Source organism: Ascaphus truei, chromosome 1, assembly GCF_040206685.1.
Source record: "Ascaphus truei isolate aAscTru1 chromosome 1, aAscTru1.hap1, whole genome shotgun sequence".
In the NCBI taxonomy this organism is placed as follows: Eukaryota; Metazoa; Chordata; class Amphibia; order Anura; family Ascaphidae; genus Ascaphus; species Ascaphus truei.
Genome location: NC_134483.1, coordinates 502,799,180 through 502,812,000, shown reverse-complemented (window position 1 = coordinate 502,812,000; position 12,821 = coordinate 502,799,180). Strand labels below are relative to the sequence as shown.

The 12,821-nt window shown below is 43.4% G+C and overlaps 1 protein-coding gene across 1 annotated transcript in view; it reads right to left on the bottom strand.

The window, feature by feature from the left end:
* The window catches only part of STK32B (serine/threonine kinase 32B), a 254,262-nt gene that overhangs the window by 46,273 nt on the left and 195,168 nt on the right, over positions 1 to 12,821 (bottom strand). Inside the window, exon 9 of the mRNA XM_075569517.1 lies at positions 8,895 to 9,020. Within this exon, the coding sequence (XP_075425632.1) occupies positions 8,895 to 9,020 (126 nt within the window). The remainder of the gene's footprint in view (positions 1 to 8,894; positions 9,021 to 12,821) is intronic.

Genomic DNA, 12,821 nt, shown 5'->3' with positions numbered 1-12,821 from the left:
GGTCTTTGTGGGTTATGGCTCATATTTGCAGTTTAAATCCTGGAATTGCTGTAAGACACCATCTGCCCATTGAGGTGAATGGGCCATAAGATGTTTTGTTGTCCAGGGAGGTGTCTTGTAGAATAGCACAACTTCATAAATATAACCCTGTATGTGGTGTGTATTAAAAACGACGGTACAGTGGATTCATGTTGAGTACTATTCATAACTGGAGAATGATTGGAGGGATTAGGAGTGCACTTCACATTACTCTGTATTTCAGGTGAATTCAAGCAAATACTTGAATTGTACAATAATGTGTATGTGATGTGTGTACATTTCTATCCACAAAGTGTCTACATTTTCATCAATCCAATCATAAGCATTTTTCCTTATGATAGGATTTTAATCTGGTTTAACATGTAAACATACTTCACCACCCCTTCTATCTAATAGAGCCCTCCGATAAAGGGAATAACCCTCTAAATTAACTAACCAGTCATGAGTTTTTACCCACCATGTTTCAGTAATGCCTATGATATCATACTGCTCCATTGTATCTATTGATTCAAGCTCCCCCATTTTATCTGTAATGATTCTTGCATGCATTTAAACTTTTTACCAGTCCGTGCTATTGTTATCTGATCTGCTCCTACAATACCTTTCTACTCCAATTGGATTTAGGCTTCAGAAATTTACTAGTATTATCTGTATTTATACTGGGTGCCTCCCTGCTTGTCAAACTCCCACTCCCACTCTCACCCTCCCACTTCAGCCCCATGATGCATGGCTATTTCCCCATTTATATCTATTCAGTGTAGTCCATTACCCCTTGCTTTTGCCTCCCCCCGCCTTCCTAGTTTAAAATCTCCTCCAATATTTTAAACATTTCCCCCCTCCCCCCAGCACAGAAGATCCTTCGTTTTTGAGGTGCAATCCATCCCTACTATAAAGATAGTACCTCTCAGTGAAGGACTCCCAGTGCTCGAAAACCTCAAACGCTCCTTCCTACATCACTTTCTTAGCCATGCATTAACATCCCTAAGCTCCAACAGGGTAGCGCATGGCACTGGTAGTATTTCTGAAAATCCTACCTCGTAGGTCTTTGTCTTAAGCTTACGGCCTAGATTGCTGCAATCATTTTTTAGCACCCTCTGTCTCCTTTCTCTAGCATTGTCATTGGTGCCAACATGTACCAGGACCACCAGTCAGTCCCTGCCCCTGTCACGGGAGACCAGGTTTATCAACACATTTATACCGGGATCATATGATTGAGCAAAACAAGGAGGTAAAATAAATTGTAATTTATTTCAGGAAAAGACGAACACACAATATAACACAATTTACACTAAAAATACACTTACTTTGGAAATTTGGGGTAACACAAACTACCTTTCCTAGTTGTAGGGGCTTATGACCAAGCTTACCCTAGTAACTGTTGCAAAACAAACAGCAAAATAATCCAGGCAGCTTTTCCTTCAAGTAGCCTCTTCCTGCTGGAGACTTGTAACTGGACACTCAGCCTCTGAGAATCTTAGATGACTTACTCAGAGCTTGGAATTCTTGGAACACACATTGAATCCCACCTCTGGGATGGTGACTAGCTGTCTTATACACTTTGGGACAGGCAGTCCCACAGCTGGTCCACCAACCCCCGGTGTGGGAATTTCAACGCTGACCAATTACACACTTTGCCAGGTTTGTGAAAGCTGGAACATATGGCTTCAGAAAAGTAAGATGGCACGTGCGCAGATTGCCATCTTGCTAACTTACTATTCTAAGCCTCCTGCAGACTCAATGCCCAAAGTCTGGGGCAGGTGACAACTGGCCAGGATAGCTTGCCTTCATCCTAGGATGCTAGCACTTAACTTAGCTATCCTGGCTGCTCACACCTATGGCACAAGTGTTACTTTGATCTATGGGACTGGCACCAAAACCTGGGGTGGCCAGGAGTTCTCCTTTGATCCCGAGATGAAAAGGCCCTGCCTTATGTTACATGTATAAAGTTAAACATATTTTCTTAAACAATGCTGCTTAATAAAATATACTTCTATGCACGCTTCTGTTAAAATATGTTACAAGCTTTTGGTGTATTGAGATAGAGTGTAAGCTAACCTGCTTCCTTTACACTAGCCTGTATCCCTTACACACTGCAAGGCAACACATGCACAATACACGGGTCCAAGAGCTAACACTCTAAGACCCCAAAACACAGTTCAGGGGCAACCAAGTGGGCTTAACCTTTATTAGTGAGCCTGGTTACCCCCTCACCGTCACAGCCCCTCCCAACAATCTGTCTACCCAATCTGCAATTTGCCAAACCCGAGCACCTGGGAGACAACAAACTGTTTCTTTCATGCATCCACGGAACAGATTGCCCTCTCTACCCTCCTAATAATGGAGTCCCCTACCATCACAACCTTTCTTAGTCTTTGAGTATGCTGAGTCCCCTCTGTGCTGGAGGAACTATTCCCCTAGCTTCTAGAGGAAGTAGTCTTCCCCACCCTTGCCATTACTGCCTGACTCCCTCAATATCTTCACTCAATCTGGCAAATCTATTGTTCAGAACTAGCCTGCCTCTTCCTCTTCCACCTGCCCCTTCTTCTAACTATTACCAAGCTACCTACCTCTTCCTAAACCTCAGTCACAGCTCCATCCTCCGCACCAGTAGTCCTATCCAGGGCCTGTTCAGCGAGCACTGAACTCCTTTGAAGATTGTCAATGTGCCTCAATGTTGCAAGTTGCTTCTTCAGAACAGCATTCTGAGACTCCAAAAAGACTACTTGCTCACACTTCCCACAGCGGTATGGTCACTGAAATGGCTGCTCCAAGTGCATATACATGTGGCAAGATTTGAATTGAGTGCCATTCTCAATCCTGTCTCATTGCTGCAACTATGAACTTTTAAGTGCTAACAATTTCCTGTACTTCTAGATACATTGTTTCACACTCTCCTTGTTTCAACTCTTTCTGGTTATAACCCCACACTTAATCCTACTGCACTTGACTACACTACAATTCACTCACACAGCTTAGTGCTTTCAAGCTTAAGGATTCGTTACAGGCCTCTGTTTAAAGACAGACACACACCAATCAGGTTGTATGTTAGATAATCAATCTCTCAAATTAGGCAGTAAAAACATGTTTGCTAGAAACTCCCAATTCCCACACAATCAAAATAAATGAACCCACAGTACTCTCCCCAAGCTCACACATCAATGCTAGTAATACACACTACACACCACTTTTATACTGGTTATAACTCCACACTGCTATTCACTCACACAGATCAGTGCTCGCAAACCAAGACATGATCTATTGTGGCTTTCTATTGAATGGCCATTAAATCCCCTTTAAATACCAGGAAGTACAGTGGCTGAGTCTACAGCGGCCGCCACCGCGATGTGGGGGAAATGTGCGGGCAGACGGCGGCTTGTTGTGTTTTTTCCTGGCGCGTGCCGCGCATCCCTGTGGCGCCGGTCACACGTGCCAGGGTTCCCCGGCATCCCCGAAGGCTGCAGAGGAAGCAGGGGTAAGGGGGAAGCTGCGCAAAGCTGCGCAAAGCAGAGGAGCAGCCAGGGGGAGCAGCCAGGGGGTCGGAAGGGGAGGGGAACAGCATTCTAATTTTGCACGCGGGGAGGGGAAGATGCGGCTGGTGCGCGGCCAAGTTTGGCGCCAGCCGAAAAAAGCACCGGTCAATTACGGGCAAATGTTAGACTCACGCTGGCCGCAGCAGTAATACTGATAACTTCACCAGTGAGTATCTTTGGCATCAGAGGGGTCTTGAAAGCTTTATACAACTATATCTATGAAGCACTATCATGTTAGTCCTTTCACTAGTATCATATCCAGACGTGAACCTGTACTTTATGGAAAATAGCTGAAGTGCTCAAATGCAGGTATATCTCAAAATGATAATAAGCCAGACCACTATACCAGGGTACTAACAATTGATATAGTTCCTATTGTGTCATATAATGGGTACTATCCTCCTGAAGACAGGTGGTGTGTGGTGCAACCCACTCACCATTTGTCTCATCGGCAGGTTCCCCTGAAAAATATGCAAATACTCACATCCTGGTAGGGCAGGCAGGCAGGCTGTGCAGCTACTCAATGCAATACAGGGAAAAGGGAGACCAAAAAGCGCACCAGCACAAACGGAGCAGGAAGAAACCAGAACAAAAAAATGATTAAAAGGGCACTTTAATGTGGCAAAAGACCCATCCAATGCATTTCAAACGTCGCAGCGTTCTTTTTCAAGGAACCTGTACTTTCCCAGGACCAATATTTGTGTAGTTGTTTTATGTCCTATCAGTCCAGCACGTGTTATGATTCCCTGCCGCAGTACTCTTTATAGACCTGTAGGGGTGCACAGAGGAGACAGATTCAGGCCCAGAACTGGTAAGAACCAGATCAATGAGGCCATCTGCTATCCTAGTTTGGCTATAAAACACACCCATTCTGTTTGGTCTTTACTTGTCAGACATTCTGTTTACAGGTCAGAAGTCATGTTATTCTTGTTCCTTGGCGCTGCGTCTTTCCCTGTTCCTCTTTACTCTACTCTGGTTCCTAGTTTTTCAGACATTCAGGTACCTTCTTGTTTTTTGTCTTGTATTCCCTTTGCACTATTTGTCCCCATGTTTAATATTTTGTCCCTGTGTATTATTGTTGTTGCATGTAGCACTGCACTTCCTTGCAGCTTACCTTGATTTGTTCTGCTATTTCCCTTCGCACTAATTGTCCCCTGTTTATTATTTCATGTTACGCCGGTGCTGCCTGCAGACCAGACCCGTCCCCTGAGCTGAAGGGGGAAGTGGTAATACACGCACCCGCAGCAAAGGGAGTGTGTCCGGAGTGTGGTATAAAGTGTTGCCAGGCCAGGTGTAGTAAGGTAGACAATACTTGCCGGTACCGGTTGTAGAGATAGATTGAAGAATGCCTTGCCGAGGTCAGGGAGTGGAGAGCGGAGATAGGTCGTAGTCCAAGCCGTGTTCAAGGGGTTACCAGAGTGAGCGTTGTCCAAGGAGTGCCGAGATCGAGAGCCAGAGGGGGTAGTCGTACAAGCCGCGTCAGAACCTGTGAAAACACTGAGAGAATCCAGAAGTACTTCCATACAGAGACTATGTCGAGCAAAGACCGAGAGCAGAGAGGAGCTAGATAAAGCAGGAAGGTCCAATTAGGAACGGAGGCGGGACAGGAAGAGCTACAGGGAGACACTGCAGATTGGTCAGGCATAACAGGCCAGGTGAGTCTTGTTGGTAACCTGAGTATGCCCGTGCGGGGGCGGAGCCTGAGGTCCGAGGGACGGGAAGAAGAGTGTGCAGACTGAGCGTGCTCCGTAACGTCTGTACGCGCGTGGACCAAGCCAGTGGATGGTGCAGGTGTGCATACAGGAGGGCGTGGGCGCGCCCGGCGCTGAGCAGAGGAATCGCCGAGGTGAGTGATCCCGCGACGGTGGCAGGGATGGGGAGCCGTGGAGGCCGGTAAGGCAGGATTGTTTTGTGTGTCCAGGGACTCCCTGCGGGGAGAGAGTGCTCTGTGTGGGGAGCGTGGAGAATGCCGATTCCTGACATTTCACTACCATAACTTTTTGATGTGGCTCTGCACATTTTGCATCCTCCATATTGTCTTCCCTGTCTTGATTGTTTGGTGTTACATTAAATTCTATCAGGATCTATATATTTTGAACTCCTGTCTTTTGTGGGTTTCCATGTTACCTCTAAGGGTTCCATACATCCTGATAACTAGGTCACTTCACTCCATTGCCTTATAGAAAATGTATAGTGAAGGTGTTTATGCAAAACTGAATTTTTATGTTCAGCTCCATTGTTTTATTGTCGAGACACTACAGATAAAGTTTGTGAGCAGTAGAATTTTTGTTTTTTTACAGCCATATTTCAGTTACTATACCAGATTCCCAAATCAGAGGTTTGGAAAGTTAGCATACTGTATGTTTACCAGACAGTTAATGAACTGAGATAACAAGGAGAAGAAAGGAAGACACATTTAATTGTCGACTATTTACATACTCTTTCAGTGATCTTTATCCTTGTATTCTAGGAGTTTACTCCTGTCCATATTTTGAACAAGAGATATAGTATTCTCAAGTTCATCTATTAGATAATTCCGTTCAATAAATTTATTCTTAAGTTCATCCGCCTGTTCTGCAAAAGACTCCAAACTGGAACAGTTGCACCTCAGACGGATGAACTGTCCTTTCGGAATGTTCCGAATCCATTGTGGATTATGATGACTATTGGCCATAACGTAATTGTTGGCCTGTACAGGCTTAAAAAATGTTTGGGTATGAATATGGTCATCCACAATACTAATACTCAGATCCAAAAAGTTGATAGCAATTTTATCATATTGGCATATAAATCTCAAATTTCTTTGGTTATTATTGAGGTACAAAATGAATTCATCTAATAAATCCAGTTCCCCATCCCAAATGAAAATAACGTCATCTATGTAGCGCCGCCAGAGCACGAGGTTTGCACCAAATGGGCAGTTGTTCCAAATGACCTCCTTCTCCCATTGCCCCATAAAGATGTTCGCATAACTTGGTGCAAACCTCGTGCCCATGGCGGTACCACATATCTGCAAAAAATACTGTAAATTAAAACAAAAATAATTGTGGGTTAATATAAATCTAATCCCATCCATCAGAAAGGCCTTAAGGGCAGAGGACATGGTGTTGTCTTCCTCAAACGCCCTTTGAATGGCCTCACATCCCAGTTGGTGGTCTATTATTGTATAAAGGGATGTCACATCTCCTGTTACCCATACATAACTTGATTTCCAATCAATCTCACGCAGACCTAATAGTGATGTGAAGTAGGAGTAGGTGTTACCACAATCAATTGGGCAGCACCCCACCTGTCTGTTTTTGTTTAATTACAGGCACTGGGAATCTGTGTAGTTTTTAATTAGTGGTTTGGAGACTGTTTGAATATCCTTTGGCCACTTTCTGGTATTTCCGATATATATATATACAAAGTTAGGATATTCTGCTGAGACAGTATATGATATATGGCCAAGTGTTGTTATTTTTATGTATTGTATGTGTGTTTAGTTGTGTGAGACATAGTGATTTGATATTAATGGCATGTAGGCTATGTAGCTTTAATTGGTCAATTTATTTTTAATTGGTTAGGGTATATTAGTGTGTCACCTAATATCATTTTTTGTAGCCCCTGAGGAAGTAGAGTAAAGTCTACGAAACGCGTAGGGCAGGTGACACTGTCACTTTGTGATTGGTATTGGACTTATATGGGACATTTGGTTTGGAGCCTTTTTAGATCTGCCAGCTCCCGGTATTCAGAACGCATTAACTGTCCCTTTAAGGGCACGGGCACACCCGCGCGCGAGCGCGCAGTGATAGCCTGTTAAACCAGAGGAGGAAGTGAGGAGAGCGGCCACACGTGGTGTAGAGCTGTGTACCCCACGAACTAGCCTCCGTCACCGGCACTGTTCCTGGGAATACCTGAAGGGCAGTTTTGGACTCGAGTCGCGGCGGAGCAGAGCTACAACTCTGGAAGGATACCATCTGCGCCAAGAAGATTCTGTCATAACATCGCATGTATATGCCCTGCTGCTTGTAAGTAGGGCTCTGATTTTTCCATCCCGGATGACCAGCGGTTCTCTGTATTTGTCATTACCATTTATGGCATAGTTCCTTTAAAATGAATAGAAATTAGTATTTTTAAATAAATAGTATTTTTACTGTCACTAGGAGTCTCACTGTTATATGTGATTTGTAGTGTAGAACTGTTTAACCCTACAGTGTTGCACTATGATCTGTGTTTGTTTGTGTTTTTTTCATTACATGGCCTGTCAAGCAAGTGTGCGGATCCCATGAGGAATACAGGACTTTCCATTGAATATTTGGCGCCAGGTTTTTCTTTTTCAAGTGTTTTCTGTTAGTACTGGCAGTATTACCAGGCAGCCTTACTTTAATTTTAAGATATTTGTAACTTGTCACATTGGTGTATAAACTTTAGCGCTTGTTCACATTTTTTTCTTTTCACATATGGTGACTATAATTACAGTCTCTTCTTTTAGAGTTAAAACACATATTAAACTAACAAGTAGAATTGAACTTCACTTTGATGTGAAATGTGCATAAATATAAACGTTCAGAGTACTGCTAGAAACATGCTGTGATATGTCAAAATATGCTGTGGCAACAATAGCAAATACATATATTAAAATATTCTGGCCATTTTTACAATTCAAGCTTGTTTTTTTTAACCACTTACTTATGTAACTGACTTCCTTCGAATGATTTAATCAACTTTTTTTTTCCTATTTCAGCAAACTTGTTCTTTTTACTGGGTCCTACACTATAAAGGTTATTATATTATTTATTGTTTCAATTTTCAGTTTAAAAAAAGGATTTGGTTATCATGAAAATATTAACATTATATTCAAAATACTTATTATTTTGAGATTTTCCTGAAGGGAATAAATCACATATGTTTAACATATTAAACATGGCATTTGTTTACTTTAATCTTAGTGGGACTGCCCTTTTATAAAAAATTTAATTAGATACTGTAAAATAGAACAAGTTGGGCATCTATCCTTCACTAGTATGCTCGCTTTAGTAACATTTTGTTCACTGTTATTATGTTAAAGTAGATTTGCTATTTTGCTTAAAGTGTAGATATTAATCAAACCAAGAATCGCTAGAGCTCTGTAATATAGTGAGAAATGTATATATTCTTCCAACAGTAGCCAAGGGAGAAGAAAGCAGAAATATTGTGGGTACGTGGCTTGATATTTCTATTTGTTGGTTCACAGGCAGAGTAGGTTATATAAGTATGTTTGTGAGACCTACAATTCTGTTTCAGACTTGGGATTTATTAATTATTACAGAGGCCATTGTTATAAACAAATGAATACAAACTCACATTTGGAACAAAGCCGGTGATGGCTGTTTTTTCCAGAACTGCATCCCAATTCATGTCAGCGAGGTATGGAGAGCTCTGTATGTCCGATAGGCTTGAAAATCTGCAATCTGGATCTTTAGTAAGAAGCTGCAATAAAATGGGACATTAAATTCCTCAGGAAAAATAATTGTGATGCCACATATTACAAATATTTTACATTAATAGGCATTCATATAATTTTCAATCACTCATATTTTCCTTTTCCATAGCATTGATAATGTTCTGTCTGAAACACATCTACTAAGGCGCAGATGCACAAAGTTCTGTTAAATCAGGGCAAATAATGGATGTTTTTTCCCCCTGAGTTTAATGGGTATCCAGTAAGATAATTATATACAAAATGAACGGCTGTTAGTTATCTCATTACAATAGGGGGCCGAGAGAGATTTCCATACAACCTATAACTGATAAGCCTAAGGCCCATTTTAATGAAGGGGGTACTAGTGTCCGTTTTAACAAGAACAGAATCCACTTGCCTCTGCTATTTAGGGCAGCAGCTCTAGCATTGATTTGTCTCAGATAGATAGCTCCACTGTCACAGCATACTTTTTTTGCAGGGGTGAGCAATCTTTTTCCTCTGCGTCACCCTGCCTGCTCTTCCCCCCCCTGCTCGCACCCCCCCCACCTTACTTTGTCTCCGGCATTCTGATGCCACAACGTCATGTGACGTCACATTGCCATATGGCGACGCGTTGCCAGAAGCCATCAGGTCAATGTAAGGAATCGCATGCACTCCTGCTTAAGAGCTCTACTGGTCATGCCTGTAACAAATCATATCGTGGACACTCAAAAGCTCTCGAGATTTGAGCAGTAGAGCTCTAGAACCCCCTTCATCACAAGGGGCTTAAGGGTTGTCAGTATAGGTCTTATGAAAATCTTTTAGGAGGTGTGGAGTGTGAGACATTTAAATAATTGCGGATATATATCGTGCTTCAGACTACTAAAAAAGGTCTCCCTCCTCTCTAAAACCCATATAACAGGCTTGCCACGGCCAAAGCCCATCCTTGCACTCTCATTCTAGATATCTCAGTGACTTGAATGAGAGTGGATGGAGGAAGAGAATCCTCAGTCCTGTTGGGATTGGAACCCCCTCTCCAGTTTATTCGTGACTCCTCCTGAAGGTGCTTGAGATCAGCACCCCTCAGTCGCTCGAGGAGGACTTTCTCCAAGTATAGTCTTTTTTCTACGTGCGCGGTCATGAGATTTCCCTCGCGTCGGGTGCTCGTCTTATTGTAGGCATACTGTATGGCAGCAGTTGCAGAGCGTTTAAAAACAGCCCTTTGAGTTTTCCGCTCTTGAAGCTGTCGCTCTGCCCTTTTCCCACTCAATGGGGTTGCTCGTTCAGCCCCTTTTTGATTAAGTTGCAATTCCACACCCACTTCCAGAGAATGTCCCATCTTTTCAGCTTCATCAGCTAAGGATTCTTCTGGTTTTAATTCAGCACGTGTACCTTCTTTTGTTGCCTGTTGGGTGGCTGAAGGTTTTGCTAGTGCTTGTTTAGGTGGTTCAAATTTTGCAACCTTGTCTTTCAGATGAGCGGTATTCCCAGCTCTCACTGTACCCTTGTCTTCATGGGTTTTTGAGGCTGTGGGATACTGACGCTTAGTCAGGGTCAATACTTGTCCTTGTAGGACTGTAATCTCATCCGCGAGAGATCCCTGTTTTTTGAGTGCGTCTTGCAAGTCTCTTCTCAGGGAATTTATCTGCATGCTTTGCTTTCTCTGAGCTTGCCTCCACATTTTTATTGCATTGTGGCGCACTATGAACTTCTTTGCTTGGGCCACAGTTACTTGTTTCAGTTTCTGGACCTTCTTGTGCTCCCTTTTGTGCCGCGTCACCTGGGTTCTAAGCTTGGCTTTTAGCGTTGCTTTGGTGATGCTCAGTGAAGCCTTCAGTTTCTCATGCTGCTTTGCGGGGACATACTGGGTCATCAGACATTCCTGCAGCACTTGAATTTCTTTAGCAGCCTGCAGCTTTTCTTCCTGCAGCGTTTGCTGCTTCTCTTCAGCATACTGGAGGTGTCTACGCAGACCTTGCAGTTGGTTCTGCAGTCGGTGCTCTGCTTCAAACTTTTCCTTGACTTCTTCTGTCAACTGAAAATTTTCTTCTTTCAGTTTTACGTTTTCTCTTTTTAATCTTGAATTTTCTCTTTTTTCAGTCTCTGTATTCTTCAGGGCTTCTTTGCAGTCCTCCTTCCATTTACGCACATCTGCTTTGAGAATGACACTCTCCTGGCGTGAGACTTCTTCTTTAGGTTGAGGGTCTGTAGCTCCTTCTGAGAGACTTTGAAATCTGTATCAAGATTACCAATAGTTTCTTTAGCAATGTCCAGCTCTTCAGTGAGACTGTGTAGTTCCTTTCTAGAAACTTCCAGGTCTGTGCGGCAGCTGTTGGTCTCATGATGTGAGGCATCAAGTGCTCTGCGGAGTGTCTGAACCTCTTTCTGAGATATGTCCACTTCTATCCGGACACTGTTGACCTCCTGTTGTGAGGCATTCAGCTCTATACGAAGAGTGTGAACCTCTTGCTGGAAGACTGTCATTTGCTTCAGTGCCTCCTCATACTTCCGCTTTAGCGTAGCCACCATTTTATCAGATTGGCTCTGCTTTTCATCCATGGCGGAAATAGTAGCCTTTGCAGTATCTAGCTCAGTCTTGAGATCCTCCAATTCGGTCTTGTCCACAGAGTAAATTGCGAGCACAGTCTTCTGTAGCTCAGCATTATTTTCTCTCTCGCTTTCCAATTCTTCACAGAGCAGATCACAGTCATGCCTGGCATTTTTCAGGGCATCTTCAGGGCTGGTCAAGGGATCGTCACTCACTGGTTCCGGCTCCACTTCCCTGGGATGGTTGGTTGAGGGTTCCTCACTGTTGGCAACGGACAGACACATCTTTGGGGTACACGACTTCTGCCTTGGGCCCTCTGGATATTCGGTTACCTGTGGGACGAATTCTCCATTTTCTCTAGGCTGCAGGGCAACTCGGTCCCCCTTTTTCTCCACAGGATCTGCGGACGTGTCTGTTCCTTCCACGGTAAGTGAAGAACCGCTTTTCTTTTTCTTTTTCCGCTTCTTTGTTTTGGATGACTCCGTCCCATCCGGAATACTGGGGTCTCCTTCTTTATTTGATACTTTAGCAGCTTCATTATATACACCAGGCTTTTTCTTGCAGTTGCTTTAGCTGACAGAAATATTGGGTGATCTGCTGCTCCCGCTCTGTCTCCTGCTGATCCTATTCGCCAACAAAGGGAGCGGTCTTTTCTGTTCGTGCCGAGTTCAGGCACCCCCACCATTCTTGGGGTGTTTTGTGGGTGTGACTCGGTAAGAGAGGTCTTCCTCTTTATTGGACTGGAAGGGCCACTCTTCCGTGGGGTAGGGTTCATTACAGGAACGCTGCATCTTGTCCTCCATTTTTAGGCTATCAGGTGTAATTTTCTTCCTGACCTCAGGAGGCGCTATTGCAGCTGTTGCCACTGTATTTTCTAGAACCCCCAATGGTGGTAGTCCTACAGGTGGGCATATTTTGCTTGTAGAGGTCATAGCTCTCACAGGCATCTCTGTAGAATTTTTCTTTCTTGGATAAGTTTTACAATATCAGCAGTACTGTGCATGCATTTTCTCTCATCAGGTATACAAGATGTGCAGTTGCTAGGTAAAAAAGTCTATTTGCTTTACACCATTTACTTGCTAGGAATAAACTCTCATTAGGTATGCTGAATGTGTAGTTGCTAGGAAAAAACTTCTGTTTGCTTTACACCATTTACTTGCTAGGTACAATCTCCCTGCTTCAGCAACATAATTTGGTTTTCTGCCTGAGTTCAGTAATTTTCAGTCTCATCTTTGGGTATTATGGCATTCACACTTCACACTTTGGGTGTCTGTTTTTGCTC